The sequence below is a fragment of the Strix uralensis genome, chromosome 10, assembly GCF_047716275.1.
Source record: "Strix uralensis isolate ZFMK-TIS-50842 chromosome 10, bStrUra1, whole genome shotgun sequence".
In the NCBI taxonomy this organism is placed as follows: Eukaryota; Metazoa; Chordata; class Aves; order Strigiformes; family Strigidae; genus Strix; species Strix uralensis.
The window spans coordinates 5830963-5853173 of NC_133981.1; the positions used below are offsets into that span (position 1 = coordinate 5830963).

General features: G+C 50.5%; 1 protein-coding gene across 4 annotated transcripts in view; it reads right to left on the minus strand.

Moving 5' to 3' along the window:
* Positions 1–16621, minus strand: part of CADPS (calcium dependent secretion activator) — a 221290-nt gene extending 204669 nt beyond the window's left edge. For all 4 annotated transcript variants that reach the window (XM_074879024.1, XM_074879023.1, XM_074879022.1 and 1 more), the window contains exon 1: positions 16138–16621. In XM_074879024.1, the coding sequence (XP_074735125.1) occupies positions 16138–16530 (393 nt within the window). In that variant the 5' untranslated portion in view covers positions 16531–16621. The remainder of the gene's footprint in view (positions 1–16137) is intronic.
* Between the last annotated feature and the right edge of the window lie 5590 nt (positions 16622–22211).

A 22211-nucleotide genomic window follows, 5' to 3' on the forward strand; every position in this document is an offset into this window, starting at 1 on the left:
TTCACCCTTTCAAAGCCAGCAAAGGGAAGAAAAGCCTCCCAAGCACCTGCCCACTCCATACCAAGCACCTGTGGGAGCAATTCCTCCCTCCAGCCTCTGAAGTCCTGGGGCTAACGTGCTCCTTTCTGCTTTAGCAAACTGTGCTCTCAGCCCCAGGCACCATCTCTCCCAAAGGCACCAGCATGGTGGGGAAAATGCCCAGTCCTCTATTTAGTGATGCTGATGCTCAGCGATTTCTGGCTGTGGCCCCGCTCAGTATCATTGCTCCATCCAAGCCACAGAGCATCCAGTGGAGCTGCCACTGGCCCCAGGGGGCTGCTCCCTGTGCCCTGACATCCTGCTGCGAGCTCCCCCCCCTTTCCACAGCAATCCTGGCTCTTGCCCGGGATAGGGACCAGGGTCGGTCATGCAGGGCTGGCAGGTCCCACAGGTCACCTGGGGAGGTCCAGCTGTAGCTCCCGTGTAGCATCTGCCTTTGCTGGATTTTTTTAACTTGCTTTGAGAACATGCCTGGTTTTTTAAGATCCCCCCATGAAAGAAACTGATTTAACCAAAAGCACCACAAGACAATCTAGACAAACCCTGCTGGCCAGGACACCCAAACCAGGATGCATCTCGGTGATGCCACCCTTAAAAACCTTCTGGGTTTTGTTGCTTTTCTGGTCAAAATGCATGAAACCAGCAGCATCACCAGGGGAATGCTCAGAGCACAAGGCATCCCCTGCACCCACCCCGTGGCCTCATGCTGCATACCCTGGGCACCGTCTGCTGCACCCCCCTGCAGCTGGGGCTCCCCCAGATGATCCAGGTGGGGCAGAGAGGGGACTGTGCCCACACGTGTCCCATGCACCACTTACCTGCTAACACTCCATGCAAAAGTGATACTTAATAATCAAGCCATTACAACAAGGGGAGCTGTCATTACAGCCACAACTTTCAAAGTCTTTTTTTTATCATTTGAGGAATGATAGACCTTTGAGTATTACATGTAGCCTGTAGCCAGTACTACATATAGCCTGCAAGCCTTTTAACGCATGACAAAAAACATCATTGAAGGGTTTCCTTGCACAACTTTGACTTACCCCCACACCATTACTAGCCAGCATAACTGACCAAGAACAATTAAAGCACATGGGGATTTCACCCTAATCTTAGAATGGACTGAAGTCCTTTCTACTCTCACCTTGACATACTCCGAAGCCTGGATGATTTGCATTTTGACATCTAATTGAAATGAGGGTTGCTGCCTGGCAGGCCTTAATCTTCTCAAAAACATGGTTGTGCCTCCCTCCCCAAAGCAAATATTTATCACAAGTTTCACCTTGAATACAGGTCACAGCATTGCAAAGCAAGTAATCAGAGCTGTAAAAAAAAAAAAAAAACAACATTCTGTCTAGGTAAAAAAAAAAGAAATTCAAAAGACACATCTGTTCTCCTGAGCCACAGCAAGGAAAGATTATTACCATTAGCATGAAGGTTATACAGTAGATGAAACAATTGGTTAAAGAAAAAAAAGAAAAGAAATCACTTATAGTGTCATCTTTCATCATTAAATTTTAATGGAAAAAACACTGCGATTTGCTTAGTCTGAATACATACGCAATGTAAAGAGACTATCTGACATCATCGAGGCGTAACACCACAAGATAAATGGAGATGATTCGCCACACTACTGGAGCAGCTGTAACTCCCTCCCAGATCTGCGGCAATCAAACGAAAGGGCATGGAAATAGCAAGCCACCTGCTTCTTGCTGGCCACTGAATCTTACGTGTTTGGCTGATAGGAAAGAATCAGGGGGGTCTTACCCTTCTCCTGCTCATATGGGCTTAAACGGAGGGCAGCTGAGCTGTTATGTTAGTTTAAATGCCCACTCTTGTTAGTCCCATTTTGGTTGTCCCTGCAAGCCTTAGCCATCACCACAAGACAAACATCTGGAGGCTGCGGTTTGCACCGAGGATGCCCTAAGCAAGGGCAGCCGGAGCACACGCATATGCATCCAGAAAGCACCCGGCTGGAGCAGAGACTCGCTTCGCAGGCTCCCAGCAATGCAAAACCAGGCTCAGCGCTCCAGGCTGCCTTCCTTTCATACAGCAGTTGGGTTTTGAGAGCATTAAAAGGAAAGAGAAAAAAGTGAAGCAGTAAGGCTGAAGATTTTCCTGTCCTGCTTCCACACTAGAGCACGATTTTCCCTGCTGCACCCTCCTGAAGGATGGCAGCACCCGTGACAAGCTCGGGCGATGACAGAGGAGTGAGCTGCAGGCAAGCCGTGCGCTCCCCTGCATATGGAAACACCGGGAAGCCTGCTGCCCACCTTCCCAACTGCAAACAGAGAGGAAGAAAGGGCACACAGCTACTGTGCATAGAGTTGGTAAGATCTATACGAAGCCCCATGTGTGTAAATTAAACATCGGCTCCTTTTATCATCAAGTGCATACAACTTGCAAGCATGAATTATGCAAGAGTATTAACTGTCTTATAATAAGAGGGAGCAGCTGTAGAAACTGCTCGGAGGACACAGCAAGTTGCAGAAGGGGCAGCCTGTGGATGCTCAGTGTCTGCGTGTGTCTGAGCTACAGCACGGCCACTGGCATCAGGTCCAGTCCGAGTGCTCCCAGGGACCCGCACAACCTGCGCTAAGCAATTAACTCAGCATCTCATAAGCTCTCCCTGTCTTCCAGTGCTCTGTGAAGGAAAGAGAAATATTTTCACCACTTTTTTATTGATGAAAGCTTGAAAAAGATCTGCAGAATTGTGCGAGCTTGTGAAGGAGCAAACAGGGAGCTGAGCCTGTAACCTAACTGAAACCCAAGCCCCAAGCCAACACCCAAACTGCAGAGCTCTGCCTCCGCTTTCACCCAGGAGCACAAGGAACCTGAAACAGCAAACCCCCTCTGCGACCAGCCTGCTCCAGTCCCTGCTTCAGTCCAGTAATTTGCTCTTTGACTAATGAAGTCCCGCGCTGAGCTGGAGCCCTGGGGTGAGGACACCAGCCTCGGGCAGTGCTGCACAGCCCAGGTTGTGAGTACCCCAGGCCACGGGCTGGCAGCACGGTGTGCTCCCCTGCCCGGAGTCCGAGACCTGCAGAGCACCACAGGCTACTTAACTCAGCCCGGTCACCAGGTCCTAGCTGAGCTGACACCACGCTTAGCAGATGTGCTAAGGTTGCTGGGGGCAAACTCTAGCCATAAATTACCTACAGGGTGAAAATGCTTTTGATACAGTTTTACATAAAATATTAATCTCTCTGGTCAATAGAAATGCTGTTGGGATTGAGTGGTGGAGCTGTATGCAGCATGGAAGTGTTTTGGAACATAACAGATGCCAAAAAGGGAGGCACAGATCAGTATTAAGACCAGTTTCATTTACTGTATATATCATGGACTTGGAAGAACAAACATCAAGCACTGTGATTACATTTACTGATGATTCAGAGTTGTGTGGGCTCCTCAATACACAAGAGGAGGGCAATAAAGTCCTGGACAACTGTGAGCAAGCAAGCACCTCGGGAGATAATTAAATTAATTCAAGCTATGGAAATGCTACACAACAAGGCTAAAACATAAAGCAAATAACATCAAAAAGGACTTTGGACTCAGAGACTATGAAGCAAACCCAGACTACTGCTCGCTCCCAGTTATCTGCCCAGGGTGCCAGGTGCTGTACAAGCACAAAGTCCATGTCATGACCATCAGAGAGAGTGGCCACCAGGTGAAAACAGGTGCAGAATACACACGAAGCATTAAAAAAAAGCAATTCCAGCTATAGCAGCTGTACATGCCCCCAGCCCAATACACTGTGGCTTTAGAAAGGGGCCATGCCATGCAGGGACCACTTGCAATGCAGCAGCTCCTGGGCCACCCTGGCAAAAAAAAAAAAAAATAAAAAAAAAAATCTATGCAACCGACCTCAGGTCACAGTGGCTGCCTCCCACTTTGCTTACCAACTCCCAGTCCTTATTACCTTATTTCAGACTCTTACCCATTGCTCTCCGTACCTGGATCACGTACCTGCCTCTAATTGCCCGGGCAGCCTCGCCATGCTAACCAGCCCTGCCTGAAGCAAGGCAGCTGCCTTAGGAGACACTGAGGCGTCTTGCTTGAGCCACCCTGCCCAGCAAAAGGACTGCTCCAGGGCATCGCAGCAGGCACAGAGCCCCTTCCAGGAGATGGGGCCCGACAGCACGTTGGAGCGAGACTGGGAAACACAGAGCATCTGGAGCAGTAACATGAGAAAGGACACAGGAGAACAAGTAAGAAGTGGCAGAGCTGCCCAAGGCCCCGAAGGCAAGGAGAAGATGCTAAATTTGATGAGGTTGAGGAAGGGAGCCAAAGGAGGAATAAATAGAGCTAATGAGAAAACAAGACATGAGCATTCAAAAACCTTTAACACACTGCTAAACAGCAATAAAAAGGCAATTAGAGTTCCGAGATGCATGGAGGGTGATTGCACACACTATAAATAGGTGGTGGGAAAACTGTCCTGCTCAGCAGGATCTGATTCACTTTTGGGGTGACTTCTGTGTACACAGAAATATTCTGGTGTGAGACAAGCTGAGAGAACAGTTTACAGAGAGATGAGATTACAGGAAGAATTTCTATCACACACATCCTTCTGCATGAAACATGCACCAAGCAGAAGCTTTACAACAGAGGCTTCGGAGGTCTGAGCTTGAGGAACTCTTACAAAAGTGCAGCAGCAAACATGTGAAATAGCCTTAGAAAGAACCATCCATTTTATGCCAGCCAGTAACATCTCTGGCACTGGAGTCCGGGCAGTTCAGTGGCTGCCACTATTGATGGAAAGACTCCCTGACCACGCTGCTCTCCAGCGCCCACGGAGATTGTGTCCTGCTCAGCTCATAACCCTTGCGTGAGCATGTGCACACACGCAGCTGTAACAGCATTTAACAGCAAGCAAAAAGGTTTAAAAGTGGAATTCAAACATCAAACCCACTTGAGCATGCTCCTCAGACTGCCACCAACGTGCTCTTTCTGTCTCCTACCTGTGCATCAGGTGTGCTCGCTCTGCTCTGCAGCGAGGAGCACGACTGCTCTGCAGACACATTACCCTCTCCCCTGGGCTGGTGTAACCCCTCAGGGGATGCCCGTGTCTTGTGGGTACAGGCTCATGGTAGCCAGTGCAAGCAGCTAGCTCGCTGTTTCCAGAACAAGCTCTCTGATGCCATTCCTTGCCTAGCCTTCCCTCCCTAGGCCCGCTAGGCTGGAGAAAATACACCGACTGCAGTGAGGCACTCTCCCTCCAGGTACATGGCTCAGGCTGTGGGGGAATGTGCCACGAGAGGTCCTGGGCGAGAAGGAGCCCTCAGAACAGATAAAACCCACAAGACCCCAGCTGAAGGTAAGGGCAGGGTCTTTGCAGCATCGCGACTGATATCTTTAACAACAGAAGTCCACGGAACCTGCCAACAAGCAGAAATAGTACTGGGCAGGTCCCTGGCCAATGTAAACCACCACTGCATGATAAGCTCGAAGTTTCTGAGGATATCAGTTCTCTTTTTGCTACAGCTAGAGGCTAGAAAAGTACTATTCCCCACCATTTCTGCTGGGCCCCAGGCCATGCCTGCTGCAAAGCAAACAGGAGAACAGAAAAGGAAAACACAGCTGCACCTCAGCTGTGAACAATTCCTCCTCCCTGCCTCAGCACCTTCACAGATACCCTTCTGGACGGGACCAATTTGGAGACTGAAGCACCAAGGGCCCAAGAAAGGGAAGGAGCAAAGCTGTCACTTCCCACCTCCAGACTCCCTAGGCCAGGCCCAGTGCCCTTCCCAGCTCCCCACCCCTTCCCACCGCAGAGCATCGGCATCAATTCATGCTCAGGAGCTGCTTTGCCCTCGCGAATGACTGAGCACACACAAAGTCTCTGCAGTCCTAACTCCAGCTAGCTCTTGGCTGTGCACCAAAAAACAACCCTGTGCCGCTCAGACAGCTGCACGTCCCCAGATAACAGCAGCAGATGGCTTCTGCCTAGAGGTCCCACTGGCAGAGGGTGGTCTGCGGTGCTGGGGGTGGGAGGCACAGGGCTGGTTTTTGCGGCACGCACCATTGGTGGGTCACGCAGCCTCGCCCGTGGCTGAAGAAGTGCTGGCTGTGTCCTTCCTTCATCCTTGCATTGTCACCATGCAGGTAGCAAAGCAGCTGGCTCCTGCTGCGTCACCCCATTAGCTTCCTCCCGAGGCAGCGATGAGTCTGTCGTCTCTGGTTGCAAGAAGGGTGGGAGCAGTCTGCTACGAGGGAGAGGAAATCTAGGGGTGCAGGCAATAAAAGCAAACTCCGCGCGTGCAATATGCAAAGCATTTGTGCCCTCTTGCTGAATCAGGAAAGGATATTTGGCATCTTAAAGGAAATTTGCCTTTTGCTTGATGTTCTGCTTGTGTGATGCCTGCATCACCTTCCAGCTGCCTAAATCCTCTGCTGCTGAGATATGAGAGCAGCTGACCCTCCCCGTAGCACACCAGGCAAAGTGAACCCCCCTTCTTACAAAAGCTAGCCCCTGTCAACATCAACAACAGTCCCAGAAGAACTTCTGAACAGCTTCACTTAATTGCTCCCAAGTCATCCAGTATTTTCTATACCTAAAACACACCGCCCAAACCCTCTCTCCTTCCCGGCCCCCACCTGTCAGACAGGGACATCGGAGGGGAGCGCTGAGTGGCACACAGGCTGCATCTGGCTGGCTGCTTATGGAGGAGCTTCTCCCTTCCACAGCCACCTGCACCAGACACATGCCAAGGTTGGCCAGAGTGAGCCCAGAAACTTCTTCCCAAAGTGTCTTTGCAGTATTTCAGTTTACTTGGCCAACTGGCTGGACAGGGCTGCCTTGAATCTCTCCTTGGGATGTTTGTTTCCAAGCAAAGCATCAGTTGGAAATAAGATGGGTGGCAGAAGGGATAGTGAGGTCATGTACAGAAAAATGCATTCTCTATATAGAAGGAAAAAAAAAAAAGTTTTGACCCCACATCTACCTCCTAGTTGAACTAACATCATATCTCACTCCAGTGAGCATCATGCTATATTTAAGAGCATCAGTTTATGTTCGCTCTGACAGCCAAATATCAAACCCGAGTCCCTTTATCTCACCAGGGTGCCACCAGCCAGGCAGCTTGTCCCCTCCTGTTCCCAGACGGAGCCTGTACATCAGCTGCGACTCCTTGGGCTCCAAAATGATCCTTGTGCATGCACACCTCCATCCCTCCCAAACACCCTTCTCCGAATGGCTCCAAGGAAAGCAAGGGGCTGATCCCCTGTGATATGGAGGTGGGGAGGGCTGTGTGTTGGGGTGTAGGATTTTACTATCTGAAGCACCCCGATATGCGGCCACAGCCTTGAGACCTACATCCCAACACACAGCCTTCTGTATCTCAGGGCAATGCCAACTTAGCATCATCTGGACTGATAACATATTAAATTCCCCAGGGGAGGGAGAATTGCTCCCTGCAGGAGTTAGCCTGCCCCGCACACCTCACCAACTGCAAACATGCATTGCAACTAACAGAAATCAGTGGTTACTACAAACTTAGAGGATCTGCAAACTCCCAGTGCCATCCTCTTCAGCTCAGCAGGTGCTCAGGATCAAATTCAGATGCTAGAGCAGATGCCACTGATGCTCTTCACAAGGCAACATGAGAGATTGTTTCAGTAAGACACTTCTTAACATACAGCTTCTTCTATCAGTAGTTCCTCACACGTGAGCCCGGAAAACAGCCTTTTCTCCCGACTACTTTCCTCCCCTGCACCAGACAAGCCATTGGGAGCCAAACCACTCCCTTTAAGCCCCACTCTGAGGGACCGAGCTGAGCCTGTGCATGCCATGGTGCTGCAGCTGCTCTGGATGAAGGGCTTCTTTGTCCTGCAGAAGTACATTAGGCAACAACAACATCCAAAACAAGTGCTTGTTTTCCACTGCCAAAAAGTTTATTGATTATTTTTCCCCAAAAATCCTTCCCCTGGCTGAAGACAAACAGCAGGTGATGGGCTTGCAGGGACAGGGTCACTCTGCTCCATGCTTGTACAGGATCAGATCCAGTTCATATCAGTGTTCATCCTCGCTCATCAAGTGTGGATCTAAATCCCACCCAAAAAGGGGACAGAAGGTAGAAACAGGGGGTCTACGGACAAAGCTAGACCTGAAGACTGTCTTCCCATATTCTGAAGACAAAGAGAGCTCTACCCTCATGTGAACGTCACCCTAATTTAGCAGATGAGATCACGAAAGGCCACTGCTGGACCATTAGTGGGCAGCCCTGTTTGCCAGGGTGTTTGTACAAATGCATTGTGGCATCAACCCAAACTCTTACCAAAGTCAGTGGGGCTCCTTCAAGATCTACACACCACATTTCCAGAAAATAAACACTGCAGCAGCAGCATTTAAAAAAACTCCACCCTTTAGGCTAGAAAAAACATGACTAAATCTAGATTTCATTAAGTTTGTTCATCAAACACTAATATTTGTGTATAGGCAGACATTCAGCACTTGAGCGGTTGTGGTCACACGACTGTCCTGAAGCACACGGGTCAAAGTCACTGAGCTGTATGGCCCAAGTCACCGAGTTCTGTGTTGGGGCAGTTTTCCAACCCCTCCAGGCTGGAGGTGGCCTGCACTAATGTCCCCTCACAAGGATCCTTATATACCTCATGCTACTGAAAGCCCAAGCTCCCAACCTTACTGTGAGGTAGACAGACAGGTTTTGAATGAGAACTACAAACACAGCACTGCTTACCCCAAGCTGAATAAATATTTGCATGACATTTTGACTCAGGTGTTTAAATTTTAGAAAACATCTGACTGTCAGCCTGAATCACAGACAAACAATACCAAACATTATCACTAAAAGCACCTTTTCAAACACCAATTTCACACATTCACATCAAACACTCAGTGACTGCACTTACATCTTGCTCTAAGAATGAAGCCCACCCAATCCATCAGAAAACCCAGTCAAAGCACCCCAAGTATCCCATACCCACAAATAACTTGCTTTTTCCAAAGCAAATGCCAGGTTAGGATGCTCCATGTATTTTTCTCAGTACCTACAATGTAATGACACAGGGAAACTCCCCAGGAACCTGCCATTTCTTGCATCTCCCCTCTCCCACCCTCATGAAGACACAGCTGGACCCTGCTGCAGGTCCTCAAAGCATGCCCTACAGGAAGGGTGGCCCAATTCTGACCCGCTGGGAGCTGGTGGTGCCACCTGCTTTGTGAAGCAGTCACAGCGAGGAGACAAACTGCTTGTCCTCCCATGCCTGCACCACGCACCCCGAAAGCTGGGGAGCGAGGTGTCGCCTTCCCTTGTGCCTCACCCTGCTCCATTTCCAGGAATGGAAGACCTTTGAGGGGCCACCCATCAAACACCACCCATCCTCCTGGGTGACAAACGGAGAGGACCTGCTCACCACCACGGAAGGTCCCCTTGTCTGCCGTTTTAAGGGAACTCTGCTGTTTTTATTAGTCTTAGTTTTTAAAGACACATTAAAATATACATGGTTCCTAGAGATCACTTTGTGGGTAAAACCTTGGCGCAGCTGAAGCCATTAGCTGAATTTACATCAACACCAATCAAGCAACAGTTTTATTGATTATACTATATTGATTGGCTTAACATATTAATCAGTTTACATAATTAAACAGAAATAGGATGTTTACCTTGTACCCCCCTGGACTAAAGCATTGGCAGTAACTGCAAGGGGTTTGTATACATACACTGCTAGTAGCAGTGTTGTGATGGCTGCATTCCTACTGCTAAACCATACCAAGAGCAAATTAAATACTTCTCCAGCTAACAAAAATTTACGTAGGGCAATGACTTGCCGACCACTTCCCGCTTAGGTGAATGGGGAACAACTGACTCATCATTCAGCAGAAGGAATTACAAGTTGTGCAAAAGGCAAAGTGCTTCGGGGAGAGCGTCTAGACTATGCAAAGCAAAGCCATAAATAATACCTTATGGAAACGACAGGCTTTAGCAGGGGTTGGAGCTGCACGATCTCATGAGTCTTCTCCACTCTTAGTTCACAACATCTCTAGCCTGAGAGGTGCCACCCACAAAAATTGAATCGTCAGGCTATGGATCAGGAACTGCAAAGTTTTACAACAGCCAAAGACCAAGCTCACAGCCTATGTAATTACCTGCTTCCCAATCCAATAAGTTGCAAGTATATAAATAGCCAAAGTATGACAAATATTTAATATCTGCTAGAATTAAATTAAGATAAGGCACTGGCAAAATAAATGATAAGTGTTTTAACTGAAAATAACAATTTTTCAGATTCCAGACAATTTGAGCACAGCGATCCCATTCTGCCCTCCACCCTGCTAAGGAAAACCGCATCTCAGATGTGCCAGACCTCCTTCCCCACAGCAATGCTCTCCAAGCAGCAGCGAGACACGGGCAGGGTCGACTTCACTTTAGGGTTAGCACCAAGCTGACCTGGGGACAGCCTTAGCCGAGAGCCCAGCTACACACACAGAGCCCTCATCTGATGGTGGCAGGGGCCAATGCCTACACACAGCCAGCTGAGCAGCAAAGGCAGCCCCTAACTACTCGTCCAGGTTTTTATGGGCACAGCACTAATTATCTTGCAAGCTTTGCTGCAACTACAAAGCTGTGCAGAGGGTCCAGCTCACACCTGAGACCTGCCTGAACCTTGCATCTCCTTCTTAAACAGCACTAGAGAGCAACCAAGGAACAGACAGAAATCAAGCAGAGCATCATCTTTACCTCTCTTCTCCTGCAGAGCTGAGAAAACCACAACCCCAAGGGTTCTCTGGGGCCAGCAGAGCAGAATCTGACCATAAAAATCGCAGTTCTTCCAGCAGAAAGCTGCTAAGACAAGTCCCATCACTACCTGAGTCATGGTCTGTCCCAGAACAATGTGTCAGTGGTTTTAAGAGAGAACTTGTGTAAATATGGCATAAGAGTAACAACCTAACCCATGATAGGGAAGAAGTATGTTATTATTTGGAAGGCTGCACTAGCTTTACTACGTTCCTAACTGTTGTAGCATATGCGTGCATGCCAAAATGGCACAAATTCGATATTTTAAAATGCATCGTAACCAATTTAACAGAGTTTCTGATCCCTCACACCTGTTCTGCATTAAGCACCGTGCTTAAATCAATCACCATTCAGCAAAGCACAAGCTTAAGCACTTTGCTGAATTTGACTGAGAATTTTGCTAATGCACCTGACGTCATCCCACAGGCTTACACAAGGACCCAAATCACAAGCCACTTCTCCAAGAAGTAGCTCCAGTAATCTGCAACTAAGCTGGAACTTTTTTCATCCCACATTTATCCCGCTTGGAACTGATTTACTCTCCCACATGCCGCCTGCTCGCTCCCTTGTTCTGCAGGGAGGAAAACAGGTGATGATAACCATGACTGCGGAGATGCCTGACCTAACGTGTTCTCCACAGTTTATCTCCTAAGGAGTTCTCCCTGCTGCCCCTTTCCCAGCAAGTGTTTTCAAGGGGCTGGTAATAATCTGGAGAAGATCTCCCAGTTTATGCTATTTTGAATGAGCAAACACCAATTCCTGAGTTGCGCTGTGCCTTTTGGCTGCCATGCTTTGGAGGTATTTAGCAAGAGGTATAACCCACATCCAAGTGTGCTTGGTCTGCATCATTACAAAGACATACTCATTGCCCAACTTCCCCAGGCTGCCGGCTGAGCTCTCCTCCCAAAGGCTTCAGACTGTTGGGATCAAGCTAGGGGAGGCACAGAGCACGGCCAGTCGTCTCAATTCTACTTCCAACAAGTCAGCGTGAGCTAGAGAAAAGACTAAATACATCCTGGGCAAGCGATTACCAAGCTAAGTGCCATCTGCAGTACTAAAACATGTTGTTCTGAGAGCAACAGAGCTGGCGAAGTCGCTTTCCTCCTGAGCTGCACCGCAAGGCTGGAGCCTTCGGTGTCTGGCAAGGTGTAAACTCTGATGGGAGCTTTTCCTCCTGGGCCACACATTCAGTAGGTCTCTTGCTCAGATTCCCCAGCGTCTAGTAAGGGCTGCCCGCATACTGCCACCTTCCTCCCACATGGGATAGGCGATAAATACAGATTTTGCTGTTTTCACTAAGCTTTTAAGGGACGCGTATCTTGCAGACCACTGTCTGCCTGTCAAACGTGCCTGGAATTCAGTGGTGGCTTAAAAAAGAAATCCAGGCAGGAAATAAGACAGCACAGGCAGGTATCTAATAATCCTTTTTTTTTTTCTTTTCCTTAGGAAACAATGCTAGTGAGATATAAATAAACGAAATCAGAGGTAGACATCACAGATGTCTGGTTACTCAAGTGAAGCCTTACCACATAAACATCAAGATAAACCCAAAACAGAGGTGTAAGCTTGAACACACTGATCTAAAAACCAATTTTTATTCTGTTGCTGAAATTTCTGGAGTGTCAGGATCAGAAAAAATACCAGCTCCGAGTGTCATTTTCTTGACTTCATCTTGAAATCTAAACCAGAGTTTGTTACTAGTGTAAACAAGCAACAATGTCATGCCCACGTGCAGTATATACCCAGCTATGCTGTCCATTCACACATTTCCACTACTCTCTTTGCTCTCATATATGTTATAATTTACCAAACTGCATGCAATTATCTTTCTGTTGCAACAGTACCTTAAGCACACACTTCCCTTTATTCCAAGGTGGTTCACGAGCGCTGTAAAACATCAGGCTGTATTTCCCAGCTCCCGAGCACTACACACAGGCGTACTGCTACATAACCGGTACCCGCGGTGCCTGAGCATTACACTGCTGTAACATGTGGCCCCTGGGGCTCAGGGTACCGGCCAGCTCTGATACAGCAGTGCTGCAGGATCAAGGAGAGAGGATTACACACCTCAGGGGAGGTACCGCGGGGATCTTCAGTCCAGGCAAGAACTTCACTGCTGTGACTGCAACAAAATCAATTGCCTTCTTTTCTGAGAAAATTGCAAAGGTGAAGCTATGGAAGCAGCCTAGGCTCCAGGAGCTCGGTGAGCCCTATGGTTCTCCCATGGAGATGGGCTGCCTTTTATCAGGTAACCCAGAGACGCTGGGTTGTGCCAGGCAGCTGATGCACAGGGTGACAGCTGCATCTGCAAAGCCATGCTCACCCTGCTCGGGCTGTGCTCAGAGGTGGCAGCATCTCCTGTGCTACAGGGGAGAGCTGTGGGCCAGGTGAAGCCAGAGCTTGACCACCTCCTCGCCCTCCCAGTGCCAGGCAGGACCTGCTAAGCGGGGCTGGGGACAGGTCACCAGCCCTCAGCGCTGCACAGCTCCACCACAGCACCTCTGCAGTGGCTGCTCAGCACCTCCCTGACGCAGGCACGGGGTCTGGGCCCCACGCCTCAGCAGGGCTCCCAGCATCCTGGGAGGCAGTGAGCGCAGCAGGCCGATCAGCAGGGCCAGACCCTCACATCTCCAGGGTGCCCACTTGTGAGGTGGATCAAGCACCTCCCTCCACAGCCCCTCCATCCAGCACTGATGGGAGAGGCGGAAGCACGGTCCTGTGTGCCGGCCCTGTGCAGAGCAGGGACCGCAAATGGCAACACTTGGGGGTTTTCTCCTTCCCATTTCTCCTGGGATGAAACCCTTCCCTCACAAATGGCAGGCTGTGAGGCTAGAGAGGCACATGACACATGGAGAAAGAAGCAGTTTATCCCCCACTCTGCTGATGAGGAAAACGGAGACAACAGCTCCCATCAGAGCAGGACCAAAACCTGGGTTTCTCCCATCTTTCCCCCGAGGAACAAAATGCATTTGCTCCACTCTGATGGGTCCTGGAGCATCTGGTATTTCCACCATTACCAAAGGTCAACCAATACACGAAGTCCCCAGAGACTGTTCAACCTGGCAGAGCCACCACAACAGAATCTCAGTGCCCAAGAGGAAACAAGTCCCACACCTTCGCCCTTTGGTCCCCTTCGAGCCGGAGAAGGAAGGGTGGGCTTTCCCAGAGGGATACGTGAGGAAAGCAGAGGAGCACATGGAATCCAGCAACAAACTCTGGACTCTGGCAGTCCTTTAACTGACTTTAATAGAGCCTTGACTAAGGAAAAAGGGCAAGGATTTACTTCCAGGAACCTGTATGACAACCGAATGTAGGTATATACAGAAGACGAAAACCCAGAATGAATTCATCTTTAAAAGGGTGAATTTAATTTGACATGTGTTGTCAAGTTAAATTTAGCTTTCCCAATTCCCTCTCACTACTAAGTTTGAGGGGAGACAGTAGGCCCCCGAGACACACCTATTTTAGCTATTTGTATAAATAAGTCAGACACATTTCCCTATGTTCTTCATCTCACAGAGAATGGATTATTTCCTCCCAAGATCCTGTGTAACTTCCCCATTCCCTCAAGTATTGCTGCCAGTTTATAATTTTTCTCATTACTCCTCATTTCTTTATTTCACCTGTACTTTATTTCCCCCGTTCTCTCTCCCTCCCCTCTTTCTATTCCTTCATAGCGCAGTATTTTGAGTCCAGGGACTATGAACCACCCTTCTTCCCGGCCACTCTTCTCCGGACTGCTAAGATGCTGCCTGCTCCTTTGGAAAAACTCCTTTTCAATCTCAGTTCACTTTTATGTGAGAAACAGTTGCAGGGCTTGTTTGTTTGAATTTCTGCAAACCTAGTAATTACTTAAATTCCATCATCTTTCTGTAACGCGAAGAAGTTTCACAGGGAACAAAAGCCAAGACGACTTTGAAAATCCACAATCTATTGAAAAGGGTTGTAGGCAAAAAATAAAGCAAAAAAAAATATAAATCTCCAAACTTAGCTATATTTTCAGCTATGCACTTTGCTCAGCAAACAAAAGCAGATCATTCAACCTTCCAGCAACACCAGATTGTCCTATATTGCCTTTAAACTACATGCAGTACGGATACACTTTCCTACCTCCGTATGTTGCAATGACTAATAATAGTCCTGTGGTGTAGCAGAACTGAATGTCGTTTGCATCAATACATCCAGGAGCCTGCCTGATTTGCAAAGGTCATTTGTGAACACAGAATGATATCAAGGCTAAAACTGCAGTCTAAGAAACTCAACTGAAAACAGAGTAAAAAAAAAAATCAGCCAGCTATTCCAGAGAGCTACGTCCCATCGCAGACCTAACTCTGGCTGCCACGGGGAAAAAAGTTGGCTGCATCTGAGTGAAAGGCGCCCGTGTCCGCATCCCGGAGAAACTTAATTTCTGCCCTGGCCCATGAGCTCGTGCCTCACTGGGGAAACAAGCTCCAAGACAGCTCCTCGGGATGGGGAGCCCAGGCAAAGTGCTCCCGCCCAGCCTCTGCCTGGAGCAGCGTGTGGCCCTGCCGCGGTGACGCACTGGGGGAGGAAGAGTCAGGATTGTGGCAGCGACTTCATCTCAAAGCTCTGCTGCCACGTTTTGCCAGGAAGCTGGCGTCGGGGAGCTCGCCGCACATAAACACTTGCAAGAAGTTGAAATGAGACTCAGTAACTCCCCAACTCAGTGCCGGCACTCCCAGTTAAGCAAACTTTGCAGCGAGCATGGAGTTGCAGAGTCCCTTTGCAGGAGGCAAGGGCACGCGCATGACGTTTTCCAGCAATATAACCCATTTCTCTCCTTTTGACAACCTTTAGATGGCCAACATCCCAAACTTCCCGAATCCCAATGTTGCGTAACTAGGAGCAATGCCATATGTCAGCACGCTGGCTCCATGCGGGGAGCAGCACCGAGGGGTGGCAAATGGGCTGGGGGCTTCCCTGTGCCCCAGGACAGGGATGCTGCCAGCAAACCCCACCCGTGCGGGCCCAAGGTGCCCTGTGCCGGGATTGCCCTTGGGGTGCCCAGGTGGCTGTGGGCCTGCATGGAGCTACTGGGGAGCAGGATGGGACAGGCAGGGGGACAGGCAGGAGGGTATTTAGGGGAGCAGGCACGGGGGTAGGTAAGCAGTTAGGGGAGTGGGCTGGGGGCAGGCAGGCAGGAAGGTTGCTGCCAGGGGGCAGGGGCACGGGGGCAGGCAGGGAGTGGGTGATGGGGTGCAGGCAGGGGAGCTGCCGGGGCAGGGTGCCGGCAGGGGAGACCGAGCTCGACGGTGCAGGCACGGCAGGGCAAGGCCGGGCAGGGCAGGGCAGGGCAGGGCAGCCCGCACCGCCGTACCTTCTGCTGCCGGCGGGCCATGTCGGTGGGCTGCTTGGCGTTGAAGGGGTAGGCGATGCAGCGCATGACGAAGACGTAGAGCTGCAGCTTCCTCTTCCTCTCCTCCTCCTCCCGCTGCAGCCGCTCCAGCTCGTCCTTCTCCTTCTCGCTGGCCACCGAGGGGCTGGGGCTGGCGGGCCGCGCCGCACCGGCGCCGCGCCCGCCCGGCTGCAGCCCCCCGCTGCTGCCGCCGCCGCCGCCACCGCCGCCGGCACCGGCACCGCCGCCGCCACCCGGGCCCTCGCCGGGGCGGCTGGGCGAGAGCCGCGCCGCGGCGGGCGCCAGCGGCTCCTTCCCGCTCTCCTCCTCCACCAGCTCCTCCGACTCCTCCTCGCTGGACGACGGGTCCAGCATGGCGGCGGCGGCGGCTGGGCTCGGCCGGGGCCGGGCCGGCTCTGGGCTGCGCTGGCTCCGCTCGGCGCGGCTCTGCCCGGCTCCGGCTCCGGCTCCGGCTCCGCTCGCCGCCGCGCCCGCGCGCGCCCCCGCGCCGCCCCGCCCCGCCCTCGCCCCGCCCCGCCCCGCGCGCGCGGGCGCTGGCCGCGGTGCTGCACGGCGGGGGGCGACGGAGGGAGAGCGGGAGGGAGAGCGGCCCCGCCGCGCATGCCCGCTGGGGGCCGGCGGGGCGCGGCCGCCGCCATGGCCGTCGCCTCCGGAGGGCTGCGGGGTGGGCGCCCGCCGCGGCACCGCTGTGGCCTCGGGGTCCCCACAGCCCCACACCGACACCATCGTGGCCTCAGGGTTCCCGCAGACTCACACAGATACCACGGTGTCCCCACAGACCCCACTGTCTACCAGTGTCCCCACAGCCACACACTGATGCCGATGTGTCCTCGGGGTCCCCACAGACACCATCGTGGCTTTGGTGTCCCCACACCGACACCGTCGTGTCCTCGGTGTCCCCACAGCCACACACAGATACCACAGTGCCCACAGTATTCCCTCAGACCCCGCTGTCTACCAGTGTCCCCACAGCTGCACACCGACACCGATGTGTCCTCGGGGTCCCCACAGACACCACCGTAGCTTCGGTGTCCCCACAGACGCCGTCATGTCCTCGGTGTCCCCACAGCCACACATCAGATACCACACTGCCCACAGCGTCCCCACAGACCCAGACCCCACTGTCTACCCGTGTCCCCACAGCCACACACCGACACCGCTGTGTCCTCGGGGTCCCCACAGCCCCACACCGACAGTGCTGTGTGCTCAGTGTCCCCACAGACCCCGCTGTCTCTCAGTGTCCCCACAGCCCCACACCGACACTGCTGTGTGCTCAGTGTCCCCACAGCCCCACACTGACACTGCTGTGTCCCCACAGCTGCGTGAGCCACATGAACCCCTGCAGACTTGAGGCTCTGGGCAAGTTTGCTGTCTGTCAAGCCTTGCACCTCAACACAGTTAAAAATCTTAATTGAAAAGCGATACTGCTAATAAATATTTAACCCAAGTCACTAACTATTACATGTGTAATGATATCATGGTGTTCTGCTTTGAAGATTACCTGGAGCGAGCTGAGGACTTCAAGAGTAGCTCTGAGGGATGAATCAGTGAAGATGTCATGTGTGTTCAATATTTTAATTTTCAGTGATTTTCAGATCTGATTGAGACTTCACTTGCACGTACATGTGTATTTGTGGTGGGTGGGTGTTTTCAAGGTTTGTTTTTTCCTGCTCAATTAGCAGCGCTTCTTTTGTAAATGTCAAAATGCCTGTCACCTGTTACACATATTAATAAATGTTTGTTTCACTTTTGGGAAGAGTAGGTAAACATTGATTCCTGGTGCTGAGGCTGTGGTATTAGCTCACAGGATGGGAGATGGGTGCTGCGTCAGACCACGTGTTTCAGGATTTTCACATCAGCTGGGCTTTCTGAGCTTCTTGACTACTTACAATTAAAAGCTCAGCGTAGCAGATGAGAATGGAAAAACTTCAGAGCCTTGCATTCCGAAAGCCATGAGAAGCAGCTGAAAAATTGGTGCAGAGGGGGAAAAGTGGCTTTCTGTGTTTCTGTTAGCCTTACCTGCCGGAGCTGTGCCATCCCGCACACCCCACGGGGCTGCGCGCAGGAACAGCCACGCTCGCTGGCTGGGCTTGCTGCCACCGCCGTGACAGCCCCTTCTCTCATGGGGACACCGGCAGCATGAGGGGGGCCAGTGGCCAGCTGCAGCCCCACGGCTGTGCGTGCCGTGGTGTGTGTCCTGCCTGTGGTGTGGGAAGTTCTGGGGATGCTGAGCTCTCTGCAGGGAAGAGCAAATTCAGAGCCTTGCAGCCCTGGCAGTGCATGGAGACATCCATGGTTTGGTCTTCTTGGGACCAGCCCCCCCGGAGGGTATCCTGCCCAGGACGTCAGGGTGAGCTCTGCAAGGCACAACCGTTGTCCTTTGTACAGCGCTGGGCACTCCCCCCGGCTCAGCTCCAGATCCCATTGAGTGTCGATGGGCTCCTACAAGTGCCAGGTGCTGACACACACCGACACTCCAGGCAGACACAGCTCCAGCCCTGCTACACCTTCACACCTTTCATGTTTGCATCACTCATTGGCAACTGTTGGAAGGCAAAGCTGCATTTTCTGCAAGAGCACAGTCAGCAAGTCAAATAAATACTGCACATCAGACTGGAGATGTCTAAAGCTGGAACAGGCACACAGCTTGCTCTGCCCAGCTACCGCTTTCATCTGAGACCACCTCTAGAAACAGTCCTTTGTTGCCCAGTTTCTCTAGAGCTGCTGCCAGGACTGTCGGTCCAACCCACAGGCTGACAAAAGCCAGCAGAAGCCACCTGTATCGGACAACCCGCAGTCTGGCTGGCGTTTGGGGATAAACAGCGTGAACGGAGCGCAGGGTGCTGGTGCTGGCAGGCAGCTTGCTGTGCGAGTGGCAGTGCTGGCTGCAGGGCAGGATGGTGAGGATGGCTGGCAGCGTGGGGCATTATATTACATCTGCATCTTCCCATCAGTCTGGAAAAGGAAAGGACACACGGTGTGGTGTTGGCATACAGAGGCTGGTCTAGGCTGAGGTTAGGAAAGGGTTTTTCAGTCCCTCTCAGCCTTCCTTAGTATCATTTCAGTTCATGCCTCCCCATTTACCATCTCCCCAAACAAATAAAAGTACCATGATATCATTGCTGTGATGGGCTCCTCCTCGCCCAAGGGCCATGTCATGTAGTTGTGCTGCCAGTCCCTTGTGATGGGGGCAGGTCATACAGCACATCCTAGTGCCATTTTGCCTGGCACATGGCCCCTAACGTGACTAATGCAAGGATTTCTACCACAGGGGTGATGGGAAAGTCCCAGAGATCTCTTCCTCAGCAAAGTTGTCTTAATTTTCTAAAGTCTCTTTTGAGGTTTTTAAAACTGATGCCATTTTCATATTATCCATCAGAAAAACTCACTGTCCTGAGTTCTGTTGTGCCAACTGTGAAGGCAGAAAAAATAGACTCAATTACATCAGTGCCTGTAATGATATTACCTATAGGTAATCCTACAACAGAGGAGAAGCCTTTGTCTTTGGGGTTTTCAAGAAAGAAATGCCATTTATTGTACTGGAATATGGAGAAATTTCTTTCTGCGACATGAAGCTGCAGGTGCTCTCCCTCATAGTTGAGGAGGTAGGTGTTCAAAAGCTGCAGCTTTCCATCTTCCCTGTCCCAGACATGACAGCAAATAAACTCTCTGAGATGATCAGAGGAAAATTGGACTTTTTTAATGAAAGGTTTTCTTTCAGTAGTGATTGTTCTGAACTGTTTAGGTAACTCTGCAGAGGTGGATTCACTAGAGGAAAGCAGCTGGGGATGACAGAAGCAACTTTTGCTGGTAGGAACATCACAGACATTGCGTATCTATCTGTAGAGACAGATTGACAGTCTGTCAGAAAAGATTTCTTAAATTAATTGATGCAAAATAGATACATACAACCACCCAAAAAAATGTGGTCTTCTTTAGGAGCTTTCAGAATTATATTTATCCTTTAGTGGGTGAGATTTTGCTCACTGGAGAACTTTGAAATTGGATATGCTTGAAGGGGCCTGACTAGACATCCAGGCACAGATTAGTCAGGGTTCATCTGGAAGAGCTGCTGGTCCAGAGAAGCAGGGACACATCACCCTCAGTGTGATCAACACTTTCTCTTTCCTTAATTTGCACAGCCGTGCTTTCCCAGTGGTTATGTCTGAATGTACAGTTACAACATTAATGCTTTTTCCTGAGTAAAGGAAAGAACAAAGTCAAAAAGTCTCAGGTCTCTTGCCTTCCATTTCCAAATGCCAGTTCTGTCCAGAGAGGTGTATCCAGCTCCCTCTAAAACACCTCCCACTTACAGCTGTTTGCATCCTACTGCAAAGCATCTCCAGCTGCAGGAAAGATCCCCTCTGATGACACCAAGAGCAGTAGCATTTTCAGTAGCTTTCAGTGTTAGCCTCCCTGCACCCATCCTTGTGGCACTTCTTGTAGGAGCCGAGAGTTCCGTGGTGTTGAAAAATCCCAAGGAATATTGCACTGTTAAAAACACAAATGGCATGCAAACCTTGAATTTTGCCTCTAGAAAGATGATCTGAAACATGGCTGGGTGAGCCAGCAAAGCAGCCGTGCAACAGGCACGACTGTCCAGCATCATGCAGGAAGGGCAGCAGCACGCGTGGAGCGATCATGAAAATTATGTGTGCATAACTTCCAGTGGTAATATTTCATGGTGGGTAATTGTGTAATTACCCATTATGAGTGGGTAAATGTAGACAAATGAGAGCATTAGCTAAGTAATTTTTGGTATTATATTGGTGTATATTGCTGTTTGCTCAGGATACTAAAACAGACGCTGTTTGGGTTAAAAGGATGCATAATGTTGGGCAGCTTGTTTTCAAGATGCAACACAGCTGCAAAATCCATGGTCCTTTCTAGCTTATCGCTTCGGAGCAGGTTCCAGGAGGTTTCAAAAAATCTGCCCCTATTTGTTCCCAGCATGGTGAATTAATTGCTTCTTCTAAAAGACTTTCCAGAATAATTACCTAATGAGATCCAAAGAGCCTGAATTGCCAGCTCTCTTGCAGGTTCCAGTAAGAGACAACGCACACCATGCGGGAATACTCGACCTCCGTGCCTGCTCGTGTTTACACGACAAACAAGGAGCAGCAAATACACACAACACCCGGCAGCGCCTGCGCCATCCCTGCGGATGGCGAAAAGCTTCTCACCTCTCCCAGCTGGAGACACTGCAGCTGCGCAAAGGAGATCTCAGGTGGCCTCAGATATCAGAAGCAGTGTCGGCTGAAGAATATTAAAAGTATTTTGTGAAGTGTTTCAAATCTGTTTCCATTTTTTACAGTGTCAAAGGGAAGAATTTGCTGATATTAGAAAAAATCACTGCTGTAGCATTCGTATCCCTCTCCATTTATTCCCATTAGATGGGGCAACTCAGTGTAGATAATGATTTGTGGAAATGACTGTAAAGAAAAGCAGAGCTGAAGCAGAGGCCCTTGCTTTGGAAAGAGAGTGCTTGTGTACGTGGCACTGGGTGCTGTGGCGCTGCCTCTGAAAGCAGGCTGGCAGGACCCAATGGTTTGGAAGAAACCCTCGAAAAGACTAAACTCCATTTAAAACAGCCGTTTGGGAGAGCTTAACCGAATAGTTCCCACAGGGAAGTTCACATTTGCATGAAAAACAAACAAACCCTCACTCTTTTTATTAATCCTGGTTAAAGGCCTAAAACAGAGTATTTATGAAAGCTGGAAGCAATTAGCGCCTTTATAAAGTCTATGTGCACCAATGGCAGCGAGGGGACAGTCTAGAAGGGAAAAGAGAGAGTAAAGCGCAAATCTTGTATTGTTTAGCCTCCCCTGAGATCCCTAGTGGCCACGGAAAATCGCTTGCACTGAACATGAGATTTGGAGAGTGAGGTGAGCGTGCAGGCTGCTGGTGCTGGGGCTGCTTCTCCCCACCGGTCACCTACCGCACCTGCTAGCCCCTGTCCCTAGCCCAGCTTGGATGGTGGTGGTTAAATGAACCAGGGATGATTTGCCTTCTACCTGCAGTATGCTGGGGTCGGA